General features: G+C 41.9%; 2 protein-coding genes across 5 annotated transcripts in view; both read left to right on the top strand.

The window, feature by feature from the left end:
* Positions 1 to 153: 153 nt before the first annotated feature.
* Positions 154 to 4,685, top strand: LOC109865363 (solute carrier family 35 member G1). Its single transcript, XM_020453482.2, has 3 exons — positions 154 to 568; positions 1,672 to 1,843; positions 1,943 to 4,685. The coding sequence occupies exons 1-3, from the start codon at positions 271 to 273 to the stop codon at positions 2,691 to 2,693; spliced, it is 1,221 nt and encodes a 406-aa protein (XP_020309071.1). The 5' UTR covers positions 154 to 270; the 3' UTR covers positions 2,694 to 4,685.
* Positions 4,686 to 10,016: 5,331 nt separating this feature from the next.
* Positions 10,017 to 23,303, top strand: part of plce1 (phospholipase C, epsilon 1) — an 80,597-nt gene continuing 67,310 nt past the window's right edge. For all 4 annotated transcript variants that reach the window (XM_031799013.1, XM_031799012.1, XM_031799015.1 and 1 more), the window contains exons 1-3: positions 10,017 to 10,460; positions 16,885 to 17,013; positions 20,226 to 21,762. In XM_031799013.1, coding sequence (XP_031654873.1) covers positions 20,575 to 21,762 — 1,188 coding nt within the window. In that variant the 5' untranslated portion in view covers positions 10,017 to 10,460; positions 16,885 to 17,013; positions 20,226 to 20,574. The remainder of the gene's footprint in view (positions 10,461 to 16,884; positions 17,014 to 20,225; positions 21,763 to 23,303) is intronic.

The following is a 23,303-nucleotide window of genomic DNA, read 5'->3' as shown; positions in this document are numbered from 1 at the left end:
TTTTTAGAATGAGGTGAAGGTTGAACCCTTTCGTGAACGAGACATGAATTTAGGGTAACGTTTTGGTTGGCCAACTGGATTGCCTACCGGGAAGGAAATTTCGCTACCGGTATGTTGTTTGTTGGATAGCTGCCCCCCGTGGTTAAAGTAATCATTGCATGTTAATACAGTGGCAACCAAGGTTACATATTAAACTGGTGTGACACTCACTCTCAGGCAGAGAAGGGTGTAAAGCTACCTCTAAGGCATGTTCACCTGTTGCATCTTACAATGGGGGATTTGACGGACAGTAATAGCATAGATGACCGAGTTCTATCGGTCGTTCCTCGTAGAGAAGAGGACATCAAAGTTGTATTTCACAAAGTTGGCGATGACGACGACGATGAACATACAACTGAAAGAATCAATTTACAAAGTAACAATCATGATGAGAGGAGCAATGATAAGGACGCAAGGACTAGAACAATGGAAAGCAGCGCGATGGAAAGATACTGTCCTCTCATATATTGTAGAATTGGCGGCGGCGGGGATCCCATCTCAACGGACGCAGGAGACACAGTTGCTAAAGGTAGCCTTCACGGTAAAGTTAGAGAGGATGTATATAATTTCGCTATTTTAAGAGATCTACTAACGCAACCACGTGTGAGTTGTGTATTAATATAGTCCATTATATGACTGGATCTGCTTCCATCTAGTTGAAGTGATGAACTTTAAGATAGATGGGGTAATGAAAAGCATTGGCGTAGCCAATGACGACCTCCGTAGCAGCAAGTTATGTAACTGACGTAATCGCTGTTCTCTAACTATGGCATTACTTTACTGATAATCATACATATTGCCGCCAATGCGCTTTCATTTTAAACGATCTAATAATAGCAAATATATTGCAACATTGTTGTCGCGTCACCTCTCACTTTCATCAGACTGATTATTAATTATTGAACGTAATCCGGTTTAACGTTTTCATCATTTTCAAAGGGGATGACGAGGCATTTTCCCACCAGTTACAATTCTATGTAGCTTTAACTTCTTGAATGGTTTTCCCAATTTTTACAACAGAAAACACATAGTAATGTATTAGTTTTTTTTACAACATTGGCTCCTTATTTGTAATTTTGGTATGATTACAAAATTGGATGAATCAGCACCTAGCCGACAGGTTGTAAATCAAACTCACAAAGAAGTCTCTAACAATGGTGTCATCTGTTCTCAGATGAGTAATAATCGTCTGCATCCTTCCACACTGTTTCCTACAGGTTTAGTCAGTACAATTTCCCCATATTCTTCCTGCTCAATTTGTTCCTCCTGCCAGTTAGAGGACATGGGTTCATGGCACTCTTTTTATGTTGGGAATAAACATTAGCAATCAGTGGGTACAGTGTGTGACAGGCCAATTTTCAGGTTTATGTAGTAATATTCAATACCTGTAATCCCCCTGCAGCTTTTAAAACTTGTCAACGGGTTGCCTGTAACTGTAAGCCTTAGCAGGGATTCCCTTCAACAAAAGGGCTTTTAATATCACATTTGAATACTGTACCTCTTCCTACTCCCATTTTGCCATTCCAGACAAACACATATTCAATTACGTCTTAGTAGTAGGTTAATGTTCAGTTCCAGTCAAGCTATTTTAACCAGTTAATGTGTCCTCCTCCCTCCTCCCTCTGTCCTCAGAGAAAAAGCATTGTCCAGGACTGGGCCTGTTCTATGGCCTGCTGGCAACAGTGTTCTTCTCCGTTATAGCTCTTCTGGTGAAGACAATCGATGGAGTCCATGCTGTAGAAATCAGTGCCATTCGCTGCTTCTTCCAGATGCTGTTTGTTATGCCTATGCTTATCTATCACAAGTACGTTATTACAAAACTGTATTTATCTGTATTGAACAACTTGACCCCTTGACCCCTGATATTTACATACAAATATTTCACAATTTCCTGTTTTTTTAGGACTGGCTTCCTTGGACCAAGAGACAAGCGGATCTATTTGGTGATGAGAGGATTCTTGGGTTCTAACGCCATGATCCTATTGTTCTATGCAGTTCAGCAGATGCCCCTGGCTGATGCAACAGTCATCATGTTCAGCAACCCAGTGTTCACTGCCTTGCTAGCCTGGATCTTCCTCAAAGAGAAATGCACAATCTGGGACTGTGTCTTCACTGTGTTCACACTGGCTGGTGTCATAATGATAGCCAGGCCTCCCTTCATATTTGGTGCTCGTATAGAGGAAATAGAGGGAGACTACACCAATCATCTCAAGGGGACTATTGCAGCCTTTGGTGGAGCGATGGGAGCAGCTTGCACTTTCGTAATACTCAGGAAAATGGGCAAAAGTGTCCACTACTATCTGTCCGTGTGGTACTATGCTGTCATTGGTTTCATTGAGTGTTTCATCACTTTGTTTATACTTGGTGAATGGACCATTCCATTCTGTGGGAGAGACAGGTGGATCCTTATGCTGATAGCGATCCTGGGCATCGCTGGCCAAACGTTCCTCACCAAAGCACTACAGATCGAGAAGGCCGGCCCTGTGGCCTTGATGAGGACCGTCGACGTGGTCCTAGCTTTTATTTTCCAGTTCATTTTTTTCAATCGAAAGCCCACCATGTGGAGTCTCGGTGGGGCATGTTGTGTGGTCGTCAGTACTTGTGGTGTGGCGCTAAGGAAGTGGTACAGCAACACACACCCAAGAAAGAGCTAAGAACCACACAAATAAATTACTTTTTTGCAAGGAATAAATTAAAGTTTATCAGTTAATATGTTAGTGTTCAGCAGATGAGTGAAAACCAAAAAACAACAACACAGAAAACCAAAGAAGCAAATGTTACTGTAAGGGTTGAACACAAAACTGGACATATTTCAGTATTTACATCTACATACTGTACTTCGAAAATAGGGTTTCTCAAAGGTACTTTGGTAAGGGTGATATGTCAAACCATAATGACTCAAAGAACACTTAAATGGTTCTTTGCATTTCCGAAAAGGGTTCTTTCATCTTTTAGGGATAATTCAAATGTCGCGGTGGCAGCTCATTCACATTTTTTGGGGCGTGGTTTGCACACAGGTCTTGTGCAGCCGTGAGCGAGTGTCATTCCAGTTTATCTAATATGTTGTGTCATTAAAAATGACTCGGGCCAGTAATGGTCTCTTGTTAGAAGACTCACATAAAGCCTTGTGTCAATTGAGAACTGTTGACTAAATCTCAATTCTCTCCTCAGAGAACCCCAGCCGTTCCAGAGCTAGCACATCTGATTCAACTTGTGAATTAACATAGTAATAACACCATCATTTTAACAATAGAATATGGCTAACCCCATAAGAAGGGTGTTCTATATAGCACTATAAAAGGTTGTAACCTTTTTTTATTGGATCTTTGTATAACCTTAAAAAATGGTTCTATTTAGCACCAAAAATGGTTCCACTGTGGTTACAAGCCAAATAACACTGGTAGTGGCACTATATAGAAAACATTTTTTTGTCTGTACTGAGTTTATCAGTACCACGTCAGTACAGTATAGGCGGTCATTAAATAAAATAAGAATTTGTTCTTAACTGACTTGCCTAGTTAAATAAAGGTTATATATATATATATATATAAAATTCATGTTTTTATCAGCAACATCTTATTGTATTTTAAATGGGCTGATATCCTTTATTTTAATATACTGCTGGTCAGAATCGGTTTGTTGTGGACATTTCGAATGTGACAGGGTGATTTGTTTTCTTTTTCCCCCGCAAATATGTTTAAAAGATTGCTTTGTGCAATGTGTCACTGAGATTGCTGGATAGCAATAATATTCTGTTGACCCAACGGGTAAGCAGCATAATCAGACGACTTTATGCATAACTTACGTTTCTCCTGCCTAGTTAAATAATAGAATTTGATGGAAACGTGATATTTACAGTACAAATAGCTTTATGACAGTATACCACAGAAAACAACTCGTTGCCTTCCATTTAAAACGTTTACTAGTAATTTAGAACTAAGCACTTGAGTTTGCACATTTTTGTTACATGCAGTATCAGTTATGATGCTTTATATAAGTTGTATACTCCTAGTTCTCTCAGGGTTTCTATGCTGTTTTATAGTATTTCTTAATGTATCAATAGAAATAAATAGATATTTATGCTTTATCAAAAGCACTTTCTCTGACTGATTGGAAGTTTTTGACTTGAATTTGTTCTTGTTTATGAAATATATTGATGTTGTGAAAATGATTCTTAACTTTTCCGTGTTCAATCATTTTCAGGTAGGTTTACATAAGTTGGTCATAACGAAAGTATGAACTATTTAAATGAACCATTTCGTTCTTACATTTAATTCAGAGCCTGTTTATATGACATCATACATTGTTTCTAGAACTTCCAAGTGACTTATTTTACAATATGTTGTGTTCAATTAAGGTGGACACAGTATATCTGAACCTTTGTCTAGTTCACATTTGATTTTATTTAACTGATACAGATTTGATTGATGAAACTGTAATGTTGGATGCACTCGCAAAAAGAAGAGCATCAAATATTTGAGTTATTACCTTCATGCCTTACTAAATCCTTTCTCATCTATGTAATTATTATATTACAGTATTTATATGACTATTTCAGATTTTATATTAGAAATAAGGATTATTCTAAATGTTGTGTATTTGTCATATTTTTTATTTTAAAATAAATTGCATATACATTTCCCATATTTGTCTTGATATCTCAAACTAAGGAAGTTTGATGTTTTCCATGTATTCATACAGTCACATGTCTGCAATCCCTGCTGTGATCCACCACAAGATCTGACCCAATGATTTTGTTCCAGCCTGGCTAGACAAATTCATCCATTATGAACACTATAGCTTTTCTCAAAACACTGAGTCAGAGCCTTTTACCTCTAAGGGGAACCATTGCCATGTAAACCTGTGTTTAGGTTTTAGACTTTGCCAAGATTTTTCCTTGATTTTCTCTTAACCCTTCATTGAATAACAAAGCTTGTGTACTGTTGTTTTGTTTCGTTCTGTACATGGGACAGATGGCTTCATAACATGATATATATATATATATATATATATATATATATATATATATACACACCGGATATACACGGAATATACAAAACATTATGAACACCTGCCCTAATAGTGCAACTCCATATTAGGAAGGTGTAATTCATGTTTGGTATACTCAGTGTATATTATTTTCTGTGTAACCCATGTATAACATTTGTAGCCAGCAGAGGGCAGAACAAACTTCAAAATCATCCAATGTGTTCAGACAGAGGATGGAACAATGATGTACACTATATATACACAAGTATGTGGACACCCGTTAAAATGAGTGGATACGACTATGTCAGCCACACCTTTTGCTGACAGGAGTATAAAAAAATATAGAGTACACAGCCATGCGATTTCAATAGACAAACATTGGCTGTAGAATGGCCTTACTGAAGAGCTCAGTGACTTTCAACGTGGCACTGTCATAGGATGCCAACAAGTCAGTTCATCAAATTTCTGCCCTGCTAGAGCTGCCCCGGTCAACTGGAAGTACTGTTATTGTGAAGTGGAAGCATCTAGGAGCAACAATGGCTCAGCTACGAAGTGGTAAGCCACACAAGCTCACAGAACGGGACTGCAAAGTGCTGAAGTGCGTAGCGCATAGAAATCATCAGTCCTTGGTTGCAACTCTCACTATAGAGTTCCTAACTGCCCCTGGATGCAACGTCAGTACAATTACTGTTCATCAGCAGCTTCATGAAATGGGTTTCCATGGCCAAGCAGCCGCACACAAGCCTAAGATCGTGATGCGCAATGCCAAGCGTCGGCTGGAGTGGTGTAAAGCTCGCCGTCATTGGACTCATATCAAATTGTATTTGTCACATTTGAATACAACAGGTGAGACCTTACAGTGAAATGCTTACTTTACAAGCCCTTAACCAACAAAGCTGTTTTAAGAAATGACTATAAAGAAATGTATGAGATAGCAATAAGAAATCATTCAAGCGCAGCAGTAAATAACAATAGCTGGGCTATATACAGTGGGTGCCAGTACAGAGTCAATGTGCGGGGTCACCGGTAATATGTACATGTAGGTAGAGTAATTAAAGTGACTATGCATAGATAGTAACAGGGAGTAGCAGCAGTGTAGAAGAGGGGGGGGGGGGGCAATGCAAATAGTCTGGGTAGCCATTTGATTAGCTGTTCAGGAGTTTTATGGGTTGGGGTAGAAGCTGTTTAGGAGCCTCTTGGAGCTCTAATACCGCTTGCCGTGCGTTAGCAGAGAGAACAATCTATGACTAGGGTGGCTGGAGACTTTGACAATTTTTTAGGCCTTCCTCTGACACCGCCTGGTATAGAGGTCCTGGCAGGAAGCTTGGCCCTGGTGATGTACTGGGCTGTACGCACTACCCTCTGTAGTGCCTTGCGGAGGCCGAGCAGTTGCCATACCTGGCAGTGATGCAACCCGTCAGGATGCTCTCGATGGTGCAGCTGAAAAACCTTTTGAGGATCTGAGGACCTATGCCAAATCGAGCACACAGCCATGTAATCTCCATAGACAAGATTTCCAGTGTTTGACATCCATAGCCAGCTAGCTAACATAGCATCCCTCTCTATTTCAGCCAGGTGTTTGAGTAGGCTAAACCAGCTAGCTGTATTTGCTTGCTAAGTAAGTGAAAGTGAGAAGAAAAATATATATATTGCTAGCTCTCTCTCTCTCTCTCTCTCTTGCCTCTTCATTTTGAAGAAATTAATTTATTCAAAACTGTTCAACTATTGTCTTTCTCTTTGAGTCAACTACTCACCACATTTTATGCACTGCATTGCTAGCTAGCTGTAGCTTATGCTTTCAGTTCTAGATTCATTCGCTGATCCTTTGATTGGGTGGACAGCATGTCAGTTCATGCTGCAAGATTTCTGATAGGTTGAAGGATGTCTTCTGGAAGTTGTCATAATTACTGTGGAAGTCTATGGAAGGGGGGGGGGGGGGGGACCATGAGCCTCCTAGGTTTTTGTACTGAAGTCAATGTACCCAGAGGAGGACGGAAACTAGCTGTCCTCTGGCTACACCATGGTGCTACCCTACAGAGTGCTGCTGAGGCTACTGTAGACCTTGCAAAACAGTGTGTTTTAATCAATTATTTAGTGACATATTTAGTATTGTTTTATCTAAAAAGGATCACTTTGTTTCACTATACATGAAATTCACTGAGGAGGATAATCCTCCCCTTCCTCTGAGGAGAAGCCTCCACTGTAAATGTGCAGATACCACTTAAATGTAAAGACTGGTACAAAACAAGGTGCACAATGGCAAAGTGATCTCTGTGGTGAGGTATCTGTCATGATATTTCCTGTCCCTCTTGTGTCAAAATAAACGGTGGACATAAATTATGAAAGCCCCATAAAGTCTTGCATACACAGCTAAAGTCAACTGACTGAATATCCTGTACTTTGTGTAATGATAATATTTGAATGTGCATCTGACTCATGTTGCAGTTTTAAAGTAAATTGTAAAGACTCAAGTTTTATTGGTGAACTAAAGTGCACAGATTTGTTGCAATTAAATCAGTAGAATTTCATGTTCCAATTTGATTGGGAGTGGAGAGATGGCACTGCACATTCCTCCTGAATGGCATACAAGTTCCCATCAGAGGAGAATAAAGGAGATAAAATAATTGTTTATTATTAATATATCATGAATAAACTATTACATGTTCCAGGTTTAACAGAAATACAGTTGAAAACTAGCAGCAGGTAGAGTGTGTAGATTGAGGAAGAAAAATAATAATTGAATCAATTTTAGAATAAGGCTGTAACGTAACAAAATGTGGAAAAAGTCAAGGGGTCTGAATACTATCTGAATGCACCGTATACCACTGTACCCTCCTCCCCTCTCACATTTAAGTAATTTAGCAGATGCTCTTATAGAGTTAGTGCATGGCAAGACAACCATATATCAGTCATAGTAAGTACCTTTTTCCTCAAAAAAGACATTACATTTACATTTTAGTCAACACTATTATCCAGAGCAACTTACAGTAGGGACTGCATACATTTTCATACTGGTCCCCTGGGGTAATCAAACCCATAACCCTGGTGTTGCAAGCACCAACTGAGCCACCTATGTTGTGAAATGTAATCACAGGTGACACACCTCACAAGTCACCAAACCAGAAGGTCTGAACACACTGCCAGAAAGATGACACTCCTTTTACTGACAAATAGAATGTCTCACACACAGCGATGCATGTTGCTACTTGGGTATTAGAATGGGGGAATGAGACATTTAGTTGAGCGTCATCCACATAGGAATGACAGGATATGACAGAGCCAAGAAAAGAGTTTCCCAGGGTTGGAGGCAGAGGCATAGAATTGAGCGATAGAAAGCAGCTTTAGCAGGAGATACTGAAGAGAAGGTCGAGAGGAGGGAGTGGAAGGATGATAGGTCCTCCAGAAGTTGAGTTTTTCTATATTTTTCAGCCCTGTTCTGTGAGCATGCAGTGAGTCACTCAGCCAAAGAGTGGAGGGTTGAGTGGGCCGGGAGGAAAGGGGGCAGTGGGAGTCAATGTGGCGGCAAGGGAGGAGAGTAGGGTTGAAGAAGCAGAGTCGGGAGAGGGAAAGATTTGGCAGGAGGAAGAGATGATAGGATAGAAGAGGAGAGAGTAATGACAGAAGATTGCGACAGCGCATCACCATCTTGGTAGGGGGAGAGCGGGTAGGGTTGGAGGAGAGAAAAATAAACAAAGTAGTGATCAGTGACCTGGACAGGGGTTGTAGTGAGATATAGGCAAACAGTGTAGTAAAGATGAGGTCAAGCGTATTGCCTGCCTTGTGAGTGGAAGCGGACAGGGAAAGGAAAGAGGTCAAAAGAGGGTAAAGAAAGAGGTGGTCATGAGGCTTAAGTCACCCAGTACAGTGAGTAGTGAGCCATCGGGTAGCCTAGTGGTTAGAGTGTTGGACTAGTAACTGAAGGGTTGCAAGTTCAAATCACTGAGCTGACAAGGTACAAATCTGTTGTTCTGCCCCTGAACAGGCAGTTAACCCACTGTTCCTAGGCTGTCATTGAAAATAAGAATTTGTTCTTAACTGACTTGCCTGGTTAAATAAAGTGTTTTTTTTTTTTTTTTTTAAATGTGCTTGTCAAGGTGTCAAGCTCATTGAGGAACACCAAGGGCACATGGTGGGCAATAGATGACAACAATGTTAAGCTTGAGTGGACAAGTGACAATATGGAATTGAAATGAGATGGACAGGTAGGAGGGGGAAAAGAGAAAATCTCAATTTAGGAGAAATGTAGTAGCCCTGTGCAACCACCTCCACAACCAGATGCTCCAGGACTATGAGAACACAACAAGAGAGCAACTGGAGTAGCAGTGTAATCTGGGATAAACCATGTCTCAGTTGAAGGGTGATATAGGCTGAGATGAACTCATATGAACTCAGCCTTATTAACCACAGATTGGAGACCAGGACGTCCACATGGGTTATGCATGCAGGGTACACTAGATTAAAAGGTTTGTAGCCACAGGGTGGGGAACATCGGCAAAAACCTACAGGGAGAGCAGCGAACAGGAATATAAATCATACACACTTGACAAAGCCATCCAAGAGAAAAATGAGAATCTGAAAAGAACAACTCCGCACAACTCAGAAAAACGTCTTCGCTAAAAAACAGGGGAAACTGAAGTATGAATACCCCCACTCTACACATACGGGTGCGTTCAGTTCGATTCAACGTTTGCTACGTTGCATCACGGTTTGTAATAAATGACACATTTCCACTAAAAGTTGTCCACTGTTCTTCAACAGTATTTGAGGGTATGCTTGCTCCCGTTTGGTGTGTGTGTGGCCTTATCAATATGGGTTTGACTATTTTAAATTGCTAAACTATTGCAACCACAACGCCGAAAGTGCGCACCCCAGGACAGGACATAGGAATGACAATTGAAGTGATTAGGGGGCGGTACTAACAACTGCACATTTTACATTGGAAGTGTAGTTACATTTAGTGGAACACTGAAACAACACTTAACCTACATAGTCAACATGTTCCACCAGCACTCAAATCATAACATGCAAGTTGTTGACAATAAGCATGGAATTGAACCTGAGTGAAAAGGACACGCTTTTGTCGCCACAACTCGACTGAGCAAAGCAAAACAAAAACTTTTATTGGGCACTGTCCGTAACTAATGTGCTGGTGAAACACTGTAGCCTCAGACATTCCAATGTAGTGACCGTGCATTGAATCTGCTTATCGTAACTACCCAGGGCTATTGTCCTCCTCAGCCGCAGCAAATTGGGCTACTACCAACAACAGCAGCACATCCTAGTCATTGCTTCTGGGGTGGCGTTTTGGGTTCAGCTCCATATCTCAGTCAGCAACTTTCACAGTTTCGTGAGGGATGTACTTTGAATAGAATCGCCTTCGAGGATAACGGACTTTTTACATTGAGTTACCACTGCATTTGTCTACATTTTTGGTAAGTTACGCAAATTTTCTGGGAAGAGTAGCTAAATGAAGAGAAATCGTCTCGCACGTGCCAAATTTGCTAATCATAACTAGCTTCAAATTATTAGCAATTCTTTACTGCGTTTAACTTTATCGATTTTCATACTCTATGACTACAGATTTATCGGGCTGTTGTATCTCGATTATTAAAGTCCCTTCATTTCATTTAATAATTATATTGACGAACCTCAATCTACACAGATGAGTTATGTAGCCTATGCCCAATTATCGGATTTAATTGCTGGCTCAACTAAATGAATAATTTGGTCAGGACAGGAGGTCCCTGCCAATGCTATCCATGTTTGAATTGACCTAGTCTTCTCATTCATTGTAAAATGAAAGTGGGGAATGGTAACCCAGAGGACAGTGCATCCTATGTACCGCCACTGTTTTGAGGGGAAGGGGGTGTGTAATTATTTTGGTAGGACTACTCCAAAATGTTCTGAGGGTATCACCTTTTAGCCTTGAGCTTTTATGCGATTGTCCTCGGACCACTCCTCTTCCTTCTGGACATTTTTTATGTTTAATCGGGAAGAAAAACATTAACAAATCAAGTTACATTTCTTTTCAAATAGTTTCAGTGACGATTCAAAGATGGCTGACATCGCTTTCTGTCAGTTGTTCATATTGTAGCGATCCTCGCTATATCAACCCTATTGGTGAGATGCTTATGGTGTTGAGGCACCAGCGACCGGGGTTCGCTTCCCTGCTCGCTACATTGGTGTCAGAAGTGGAATGGCATCCGTGAGGACATCGGAACACACAGCCTGGACATGTGATGGGACTGAGTAGTCGAAGCATGTGAATGTGTATTCCTGTTCGGAGGGGGTAGTGTAGCGATCCTCACTTTGAGTCACATTACAATTTTCATCAAGTGAGTTAACTGTCATCTCGCTACCTGGGCAGAGCCCTCCATAAGGCGAATAAAATAGCGGTTGACTCATCCACTCCACCCTGAATTTCAACTCCTTCCTTCTGGGCGCAGACTACCTAAATTAAATTTAAAAAACAGGACCAATTAGTCTTATTCCGAATGCAATTCTGCAACTTAACAAAATGTTAGACTAATTGCACTTACACTATGAAACTACACTTATCCTGCCTATTTGCTTGTAAATATCCTTTGCTATTTTTTATGTGTGATATGTTATATGACTGCTGCATGATTAATTGCCTCGGAGGACATTGACTTTTTCTGAATCTGAAAAAACAGGTTCACTACACTATAATCACTAGCACTCTATCCAGAAAGGCATGTATTTGGGGTATTGGCACAAGTATGGTTAAATGGTTGGTTGAAACCATGGTGTGGTGGTTAGAGGAATGCACGGAAAGAGAAATCCACTGCATTTAGTCAGTTGAGGATTCCAGCCTCCAAATCTGTAGGCGTCCCTCTTGAACCAGCCCTCTCTCTCTGTTATTCCACACAGGGTCTCTGTTTCCACTGGCGTCGGTTGCCTTGTCTTCTAATCAATTCCGTGTGATCCCAGGTCTCTCACATGAAAATAATTCTGTTTGGTTCAGTTCTTTGGGATTTCAATGTTTTGGACCTCAAAGGATTATATTGAATGGTTTTGTACAATGAAAAACACACCAACACACTGCTTTTAAAGTTTACATACACATTGTCCATTTTCCAACAGCCTTTCTTTGGAAGTTGTATTTTCCACTTTCATTTAACGTTGCATAGATTGACATTTCAACGTCTTCAAGGGTGAAAGAATGTCAATCCATTGTTATCACGTGACATGTCTGTCTTTTGTGACCTCCTATGAGGGGGATTCCTTCTGCCTTTGCTCAGTTGGCTGCACTCTAATTCTCACCCCATGGGAGTTTGGGTTAATTACATTCCCAGTGAGTCATCACTTGGATGAGTTGAGAAATAATCCCCAGTGAATTAGCCCAATGTTAGGGATTGGTTTAGTTTTCCCTTAAATTACCCCCATTAGCAAAGTAGTACCACATTTGGAATAGTGAAGTTGAACATCTGGTGTTCATGTGAACAATATCTGTAGGTAATAAAATAAATTTAGTCTCAAATAAATAATGAAACATGTTCAATTTGGTAAAAAAACAAAACAGTGTTGAAGTAAAAGTGCAATATGTGCCATGTAAAAAAGTAAAAGTTTAAGTTCCTTGCGCAGAACATGAGAACATATGAAAGCTGGTGGTTCCTTTTAACATGAGTCTTCAATATTCCCAGTTAAGAAGTTTTAGCTTATAGGAATTATAGGACTATTTCTCTATACCATTTGTATTTCATATACCTTGGACTCTTGAATGTTCTTATAGGCACTATAGTATTGCCAGCCTAATCTCGGGAGTTGATAGGCTTTAAGTCATAAACAGCGCTGTGCTTCAAGCATTGCGAAGAGCTGCTGGCAAATGCAGGAAAGTGCTGTTTGAATGAATGCTTATGAACCTGCAGCTGCCTACCACCGCTCAGACTGCTCTATCAAATCATAGACTTAATTATATAGTAAAACACACAGAAATACGAGCCTTAGTTTCCGGATTTGACCATATTAATGACCTATCATTTAAAAAAACAAAACTTATTTCAGTGAAATATGGAAGCGTATTTCATCGAACGGGTGGCAACCCTAAGTCTAAATATTGCTGTTACATTGCACAGCCTTTAATGTTATGTCATAATTATGTCAAGTTTTGGCAAAGTAATTATGGTCTTTGTTAGGAAGAAATGGTCTTCATACAGTTCGCAACGAGCCAGGCGGCCCAAACTGCTGCATATACCCTGACTGCTTGCACTGGAACGCAAGAGAAGTGACACAATTTCCCTAGTTAATATTGCCTGCTAACATTAATTTCTTTTAACTAAATATGTAGGTTTAAAAAAATATACTTGTCTTGATTTTAAGAAAGGCATTGATGTTTATGTTTAGGTACATTGGTGACGATTGTGACTTTTTTCACGAATGCACTTTTGTTAAATCATCAACTGTTTGGCGAAGTAGGCGGTGATTCAATGATAAATTAACAGGCACCACACAGGACAAGCCAGTTAAACTAGTAATATCATCAACCATGTGTAGTTAACTAGTGATTGTTTTTTATAAGTTTAATGCTAGCTAGCAACTTACCTTGGCTCCTTTCTGCACTCACGTAACAGGTAGTCAGCCTGCCAAGCAGTCTCCTCGTGGATTGCAATGTAATCGGCATCCAAAAATGCCGATTACCGATTGTTATGACAACTTGAAATCGGCCCTAATTAAATCAGTCGATCTCTAGTATGAACTGTGTGAGTTTCATCACTCTAGTTCAGGGATGGGCAACTGGCTGCCTGCAGACCGCCCTCAGAAGGAACTCAGTCGGGGTCTCAACTTACTGTTGCGAGGAAGAACACACAAGGGGCAATTTTGAAATTTGGTTGTGCATCACTTTCTCTTATGTTAGTCACTGATATTTACTCAGCTTTTTTATTTTTTAGATTGGTAAGTTAGTCTAGCGGCCAGATATCTAAACTTGTAGTTATCATGGTTGAATTACCATGATTTTGTTAGTCACTCAGATATCATATTAAAAACTGGGAGGGGGGTTAGTAACAAGTGGTTAAGTATTCTAAGCTCATTCAGAAAAGGTCACCTGAACATCTTCCTAATATTGAGTTGCACCCATTTGCACCCAGAACAGTGTGAATTCATCATGGCATGGTGTCAAGTGTTCCACAGGGATACTGGCCCATGTTGAATCCAATGCTTCCCACAGTTGTCAAGTTGGCGGGATGTCCTTTGGGTGGTGGATCATTCCTGATACACACAGCAAACTGTTGAGCATGGAAAAAACCCAGCAGTGTTGCAGTTCTTGACACAAACCCACGTGCGCCTGGCACCTACTACCATACCCCGTTTTTAAAGGCACTTCAATCTTTTGTCTTGCCTTTTCACCCTCTGCATGGCATGCGTATACAATCCATGTCTCAAGGCTTCAAAACCCTTCTTTAACCTGTCTCCTCCCCTTCATCTACTCCACACCTGGCCAACTGAGCTAATTGATCAGTTCAGTGATTGCCTAAATTCAACACACCTGATCTTCCAGGTCGGTTAAATCAAAAACATGAAGTGCCAGTGGCTCTCCAGGACCAGGGTTGCCTACCCCGATCTACAGTGATTGTAGTGGATTTAACAAGTGATGTCAATTAGGGATCATAACTTTCACCTGGTCAGTCTGTCTTGGAGAGAGCAGGTGTTTTTAATGTTTTGTACACAGTGTATATCATGTGTCCTCTATCATCACACAATCATAACTTGTGTTGTGCCATGAGCCTATATCAGCAGACTATAGATTTTGGGGCCGTACATTTCCCACATTACAATGAACAAGATTCAGGCCAGGATTCAATCCGATCTCCCCTTTTCGGCTAGGGTATGCACATGTCGGCTCATTCAGAAATTTCCTTTAAATGTCAGTGGTGCGCTATAAGGTGGATCTAACACCTCTTGGCCTCCCACATCCCAGTCAAAGCTATTCTCTGTCCTGACACCCCAATGGGTGTCAGCCTACCTGAGTTCGGCACTAGCCTACCTGAGTTCGGCACTAGCCTAGCTGAGTTCGGCACTAGCTGAACTGATGCATACTGACTCTTTAATTCACTCTGGATAAGAGCGTCTGCTAAATGACTTAAATATAACATGAATCGGAATGAATCTCAGCCTCAGTGTGAGACATTTGATTTGTCAGTCTTTCTGGCAGTGTTTTGAGAGTTTCTGGTTTGTTGACTTGGGAGGTGTGGCACCTGTGGTTAAATTTCACAACACAGATACTTCAACCATTTCTCAACTTTGTGTCCAACCAACCAACAAAAACACCATCATAATCCTGAGGTAGCTGCAGGGATCTCTGCACCCGGTAGATAGGTCAAATGAAACATTGTACAACGGGTGGGTCTAATCCTGGATGCTGATTGGTTAAAACGGGGAAGAAATCTCTTATGGAATTAAAGAATATCTATCCATTGTTTAAGTCTTCTATGACACATCGTTTCTGATCAAATGAAGCACACATTGTTTTGATTTAGTCATCCAAATGACCTCTGCATAGATTCACTCAGACTACAGATAGTGCTGTGATAGTCATGAAATTTGGCAAACACTAGTACAAGTTGGTATTCAAATACTTCCCTTTGTAGCCTATTGAACATTTATGCTAATCTTAACATGGTTATAGTTGAATAAATAATCATTGTATTAAAAAAAAGCTGTACACAAACCTATTCCAGACAGGTCTGCACGTTTTCAAGTTTGTATGGCGTTTCTAGTGTAAACAGTTGAAGGCTGGTTACGGTCCAAAGTTTTGCCATGTTAACCTATGGCCATTGAAATGCATTGGCATTTATGCAAATATGGTTGTAGTGTAAACATGATTTTTTATTAACCTGACCAGTGCTGTGTTCAGTAGCCAAGTGTTGCAGATAGAAATGCCACACCAGAGCTGACATGATTCCTTATTCTACGTTTGCCAGAGAGGCATTTTTGTTCTTTATAGGGGTATGCTATCGGACCGTTTCAAAACGCTGTGTCCTGCTTATTGCTGGGCATTTGAAAGTTGTTTTGGTGTCGGTAGCTTTTAAGGTTTTGGTGCTAAAGGTCGGCAGAATTTTGTTGACATATGCAACACATTGGGATTGATGCAAATATGGTTGTAGTGGCAAACGTTTTAATAGTATCAAAGACATTCAGCCTGCACATTTGAAAGTTATTTTGGTCTTTATGGTTTTGGTGGTATAGGTGGCAGTGGAAGGAGACGAATAAGCACGCTGTATTACTAAAGATGTTCTTGCTTCCACCCAAACAAAATAATTAGACTTCCGTTGATAAAGATGATGCACTCCCATCAGTTATCCTCATCATTCAGAGTATTTCAATTGAATCATGAAGTGTTAAATGTTCTTTTTTTCGCCACGTTTACATTGTCAGTGATAAGGGAAAAGCAGCTTGACATTTATTGAGATGACTCAATAAGCTCTTCAGAGTGGTCACTAGCGGGCACAGCTACAGTCATAACCCTAACCACACTGCTAACCCTAATGCCAAACCTTAAATTAAGACCAAAAAGCAAATGTTTGTTTTCATGATAAAAAAAAAAAAGAAATAGTCAATTAGTTATGCCATTCAACTGCTCAGTTCTGCCTCCAGGGCAGGACCTATGATAAATGTTAACCTGCGAGGGATAATGGAGTCATTATCGACTTCAGGCCTGTTGTCTTTAACGCTATCTGTCACAAAGGTGACACTGTTGAAAACAATGGACAAAATCACTTTATGGAGGTAAAGGCTGCCATATAAGTCCTACGGCTGCTCTGGTTGGTTGCCGTCTTGTCCTGACTACCCAATCCCTCAGGCCTCAAGTCAGTGTCATTATGTGTTTGTGTTTTCCAGCAGTGCGCTCAACCCTGAATACCACAGGAGAGGGAGAAGTCTGGCTCTGAAGATGTTTGATCTACAATATTTTCAGCACACCCTTCTCAACAGAAACCTTTTGTGTGCCAAGACCTGATAACTGTAGAGGTAAGGACCAAAGTCCACTAATTATATAAAAAGTACAGTATTGAATAGGTTTGGGTCTACTGTCTTTTCCATGATCTGATTTCCTCCCTTGAATTGCACCCAGCTGTGATTGGTCCTCCGAAACCTCTTTGTTTGATTTGCCATGATTGCAGCTCAGCCAAAAACAAAGGAACTTTGATCTGTTGATGTGTGGACTGAGACGGTTGACTTCCAAACTCCACAAGAGATATCAGCGTTACCTTAGTAGTGTGTTGCATATTTTGAACGGGGCCCAACGCTCATTGCCAGTGAGGGTGTTAAGTCTGTTGCAGTCCCAGCTCTCCTTTGCTTTGAGGATTCATGTTTTTCTTCATCCAACCAGTTTAGTGTGATTCATGGATCAGAGGAGTTTCCAGAGGATATAAATTATTTTAACAACTTTCGGAGTAATTGCCTTACTCCCTGTCATAATTATAATGTCACACAAAGTTGCTGTAAAGTCGGTGCCTTTCCCGTGGAGCAACAACACACTGACTTTTGTTAGAGAAAGACTAAACTGAAAACGAACACATGCTTCGATCACGAGGGACTTGTCATCTGTGGAATATCAAAGCTTTTAATCAAAGGGCACAGACAGGCAGTCAAATGAATTAAATTGTATTAAGAATTGATGCAATTTCCAAACGAATGAATGGATTGCTTGTCTTTCTTCCATTGGCCAACGTAATTTTCTTTCCTCTCAGAATGTGACATTGAGCCTTGAAAAGAGGCAGCATACTCTGACACTTTGATTTACTGTGTGTCTGCTGTGTGGGTGTGAGAAGTTGGCTGGCCACTAGGCCTTGACTGCTAGCTAAATTGACCCAGAATCAAGACCCAATTCTCAACCATAATCTTCTCTGGACTGGTCCTCCCCCACGGAGGCCTCACATTCCAGCTACCCACGCCTTTTTAGAGCAGAATTTTCTGCTGCCATCCTCACGAGTGAGGTTTTGGACAGCTGTGTGTTTTTTCTGAGAGGTGACAGTTTCTCTAACTTTCTGGATGTTGTCAAGGTTGGAGAAAGACAAAAGACTGGAGTGTCGTTGAGGAAAAAATGTGGTAAAGGCGTCCATTGCTGTTCATCTGAAGCCAATAATTAAGCATGAAACCCAAATAGCGTTTGGAGAGACACAACAGAACTAAGATGTGATAACTAACATTCTACCAGCATGATGACAGTCTCAACAAAGTTCAAGTATCTGCACAATATGAAGCACATGTGCTACAGTTGATCTGAAAGGCCTAGTGAAATTGAGTTGTTTGGCCATGCTTGTTTTACTGTTGAGAGCAAGAGAAGAACGAAGAAGTCAAAGAAACTTGGATTATGTTGTGGTTATTTACATGTAAACGGACCCATAAGTACCAACATGCAAAGGCATTTTTTTCTGCCTTCTGTGAGCCTAAGGAACATTGCCTTGTGCCGTGGCATTCAGCTACCAAAAACCCACATAACTTTAAGATATTTTCTAATTTGTTTTCCTCATGAGGATAATGAAAGTTCACAGAAATAACAAGGTAAACCTATCAATTAGTTAGGGTTTTTACTGATATTGATTGTGTTTATGAATTAAGTGATTTAAAACTCAGAATTATGTTACCAACTTGGGAACAGAATTTTTGGAAAAATAGGTAAGATTTTCTGCTATTGAATTGGCTACAATGGGAAATCACAGTAGCCACAAACCCTGCTACTGTCGTCCCTTCCACTGGCATATGTTCTGCTGTTTTCTTTCTCTGTCCGTTGTCTGGTGGTCAAAGCAAGAGTGTTAAGTCTGGACATCCCCTCTCTTTCTTGCTCCAGTTAATGTCACTTCTCCTGGCTCTTACTGACACCTACCCATGAGCCCCCTCTTTCTATTAACTGTAACCAACATCCTTACTCATTGAGCAATGACAGTCACCGGACGTCCGTGGATGTTGAAAAATAGTTTACGTTTGATTTCAAGGTCCACTCCATAGACATGTTCTTTTTGGTACTGTCCGGGGCGCCTTTAATTTCAACGTCCACTGTTGTTGATTTTTGTTCTTGTCCTGACCGGCGTTGATTTGGTCCAAACATAGACATCTATGATTGGATCAGATTTGGTCCAGTCTGGACCGGTCCAAATCTGAACCAATCATAGACGTCTATGTTTCACAAGTTTGGAGAGTACAGTAATGTAAAACAAGTTGAGTAGAGTTCAATACACACACAGTAAAGCACACTAGAGTTGAGTACACTATAGTGTACTGTGCTCTACTTTACTGTACTCTTCTGAGCTTAAGATGTCCAAAGTTGTGAAATATAGACGGCTGTGATTGGTTCAGATTTGGTCCATTCCGGACCAACCAAATTTGGTCTTGTTTGGTGCTGGAGTGTAGAATAACTCTCAAATAGGCAAAGGAGGATATTGTGTATTTCTACCTTTTTTGTGTCCCTATTCAGGATACATCACCGGTAAAACCCCTAGAGTTGATTGACGCACCCGTGTGTCATTCTAATTAACATAAAATAACTCAAATGTATCAATGTATTTTTTTAAAGGTAGAGAGATTTATTTCTATGGGCTGCGTCTCAATCCACTGCATCCACCATGTCGGACTTCCGCACCTGCGGTGGAAAGTGGCAGAGCTACAGCACTGTCTGTCGGACCAGGAGACATCTTCTTATTTATATATATATATATATATATATATATATATATATATATACACACACACACACACACACACACACACACACACACACACACACACCTCTACAGGGGCCCTAAAATCCAAAATGAAATAGCGAAATGACCCATGATTACATTTCGCTACCGCATTTCTGTTACTGGGTATAAATCCACTTCACTTACTGTGGTTAATAACCAAAATAGGTGTCATGTTATAGCTGACGCTCCATTCTTTCTAGAGTTTTTCAAACTTAATTCGGAGCAGATATTTAAACGTTTTTGGAAAACGTGGACACAAACTGAGGGAGATTTTACCTAAATTCTCTGACCAGACATTGCATCTGCAATTCTTCCAGTAAATTGGTAAAAAGTAGTCCTTGAGCACAGAGTTGTATGGTTTATTCAGCTTTGAATTTACTGTTTGTTTTTTGGGCTGTTTTTTTGGAGTCTCGGCGCAGATTTTGGATGGCCCTTTGTGACTGAGACTATTCTGGTGCTAATCTGCATTTTCCTCTTGTCTTCTCCTTCTTTTCTCAGATCCAGAAAGCAGGCATAGCAGTTGGAGTGGGTAGGAGCGAGCCAAGGTGTCAGTGACTACCTTGCTGTCACACTTAGCCACACCACACTCACTAAACTCCGGAGATGGGGTATGTAAGCGCTTAACTCCGGACAGTTCTGTCAGGAAATTCCTCGTTTTGCCAAGGTGGTCACCCTTCTCCGCGCTGGTTTGTACAGCTGGAAAAGCTTCTGTTTCCACATCAGTCTGGAGCAGCATGACTGGCTGTGTATGTTCCTGATCAAGGCTTTCCTCACCTCTTAATGTTGTGATCTGAAGCTACTTGCCGGGGAGGGACAAAGAGACATTGGGGACATTCTAAGCGTCACTATGGCATCTGAGGACATAGGAGATGCTGTGGGTCGTGCGACAGTGGTGGCTTTGTCAGCCGGGTCCAGAAATAACCATGTCACTTCAGACTACGGCATGCCTCTGAGTCAAAGCAACACACGTCCACATTCTCACGAGCCAGAGGTTAGCCACCAGGGCAGCGAAGACTGCTGCTCACCGCTCCCTCTCTATTGGAAGTTATCTTATGATAGCGGGTCTTATGATGGTGGGGAGGGGACATTTCTGGATGCAGGATGCAAATGCTGGGAATACTCCAACCCTAAACATGCTAGTGCTGTAGCTGAGTTCGGCACCACATCTCGGGGGGAGAGGGGGACGCGTGCTTTGGTTTCCACCCAGCTGTGTCCGACATGTGATCCAGTGGAAAGTCTCTCAGCCTGCCAGGAGACTGACTCGGTCTGTTGGACCACTGGGACCGAGACAGAGCCTCGGGAAAACCAGTCCGAGAGGAGAACAGAGGGGTTTTCTTCTCCTGCTGTGACTCCCCAGGCTGGTGCTCTGCCAAAGGTGAGCTACTCCGAGGGCTCTCCCTGCCAGCTGGAGCCCAGCACGGCTGGCACACAACGCCCCTGTCCATCCTCGGTGCCCTGCAGACGCAGCTTTAGGAGGAGCAGCCTGCCAGTGGCATCTCAGTGCCACTTCTCCTGCTCTCCCATAGGGGAGGGAGGAACGCCAGGAATGCCAGCCAGGACTATCGATGCCCGCTGTTTGCACTTCCTGAAAGATGGCTACTCCAGCCTAGAGAGGCTCAACAGGAGACCCAGAGCCAAGGTCTCCGTGGAGAGATTCTTCAGGAGGGCCTCGCTGGATACCATGCTCTCCTCCTCCAAGCAGTCCACCAGCCCCCAGAAGAGCGACAGCGACGGCGGCCTGTCGGACAGCGAGTTCATCCGCAACAGGAAAGAGCGTTCCACCGTGCTGGTGAGGAGGTACTACAAAAACAACCGCAAAGTTGAGAAGTCTGTGCGCGCGGGCACCAAGGCCATCGTGAGGTTTATGCTCTCAGGACACATAGCAGAGAAGGCCTGGGAGGCTGTTTGCAAAAGGACCTGGCACCCCAGTGAGAGACCCATCGTGTCAGTCAGAGGGCATGGCGCGGGGCCTCTGGCCGTCAGCCTGTGGGGTTACAGGGGCCTGCTCAGATACACGGGGGCCAGACTCTCAGAGGTAAGCGTCTTTGTTTTTCACACCCAGGCTACAGGGTTCCTGAAAGAAACCTCTGTTGCTCTATGCAGCTGCAGCAGCCTTCTCTTATCAAAGTGTTGGCTTAGCTCCCACACACGACAAATCAACTCCTTCAAATACGGTAGTTGTGCAAATGGTACAATCTTGCAATTCTGAAAATATTTTTGTAATGTGCAGTATTTTTCTCATTATTTGGCTTCAGCAATTCAATCACTCCCAACTAAAATACAAGTGATCATTGGTTCTCAGAAAAAATACTGCATCTTCATCTGTTTGATTAAATGTTTCTCTTACGCTCTGCAGGGAGAGTCATAAGCAGAACCACTCAGTCACACTGTCTCTTTGTCCACAGTAGTCCGCAGCAGTGGAAAAATGGATCTGGCCCAGTTAGTTCTGGTGCCAATATCACTAACAGCCTGAGCTACCATTGCATTGAAGTTATTGCCATAGAAATCAGTAATATCCACAGAGCGAGATGGGGAGAAACCCCTGGTTCAGTGTTATGGTTAATTTCCTATGGAACACGTGCCAAATTCGGTGTGAGGAGTTTTTTGGGATGCCGAAAGGACCCGTAACAAAGCGTTTAGACGAATAAGGTCGGAGAAAGAGCACCTGGCTTCCAGTCTCCCTTGTTGAATGAACCACTGCCTTGGAGGTTTAACACGCTCCGCTCCGCTGAGTGTGTGTACGCCACAACAGAGCAAACCTCTGTGTCCAGAGAGTCTGTGCTGTGGTAACTAACCCGGGCGCTGCAGTGGTTGGAGACACAGGGTTTTTATGGGTCCTTTGTGGTGCAGAAATATGGGCTGCATTAAGTCTAAGGCTCGCTCATGTCTTGGCTAATAATGAGGCCATTGAAAAGGGTAATAGTCAGGGCGCCTGTCAAAACACCATCTGCACTATTCCTATGGCGTTACCATAGGAACCAAACAGAATGGGCACTGATTCTTATGCCCCCCCCCAGCCCCCACTTGAGTTTCTGACTATACAATAATTGAGTGGAGTTTTCTGTGAGAAATTCCAAAGTGTCCAGTGTTCCTGGGTTTATTTCCACAGCAAATGAGGTGAGCCAAGGCACACACAGGATTATGTAGTGAAGGGATCTTACCGGGGCAACGTTGGAGTAGTGAACTCAGAGAGAGGAAGGGAAATTAGGAAAAGAGATGTTTAGTGCCACGTACAGTGTCTTCAGAAAGATGTTTAGTGCCACGTACAGTGTCTTCAGAAAGATGTTTAGTGCCACGTACAGTGTCTTCAGAAAGATGTTTAGTGCCACGTACAGCGTCTTCAGAAAGATGTTTAGTGCCACGTACAGCGTCTTCAGAAAGATGTTTAGTGCCACGTACAGCGTCTTCAGAAAGATGTTTAGTGCCACGTACAGCGTCTTCAGAAAGATGTTTAGTGCCACGTACAGCGTCTTCAGAAAGATGTTTAGTGCCACGTACAGCGTCTTCAGAAAGATGTTTAGTGCCACGTACAGCGTCTTCAGAAAGATGTTTAGTGCCACGTACAGTGTCTTCAGA

Source organism: Oncorhynchus kisutch, linkage group LG20, assembly GCF_002021735.2.
Source record: "Oncorhynchus kisutch isolate 150728-3 linkage group LG20, Okis_V2, whole genome shotgun sequence".
Classification (NCBI taxonomy): domain Eukaryota; kingdom Metazoa; phylum Chordata; class Actinopteri; order Salmoniformes; family Salmonidae; genus Oncorhynchus; species Oncorhynchus kisutch.
Note: the sequence above shows the minus strand (reverse complement) of the source record. Positions and strands in the feature narration are given on the sequence as shown.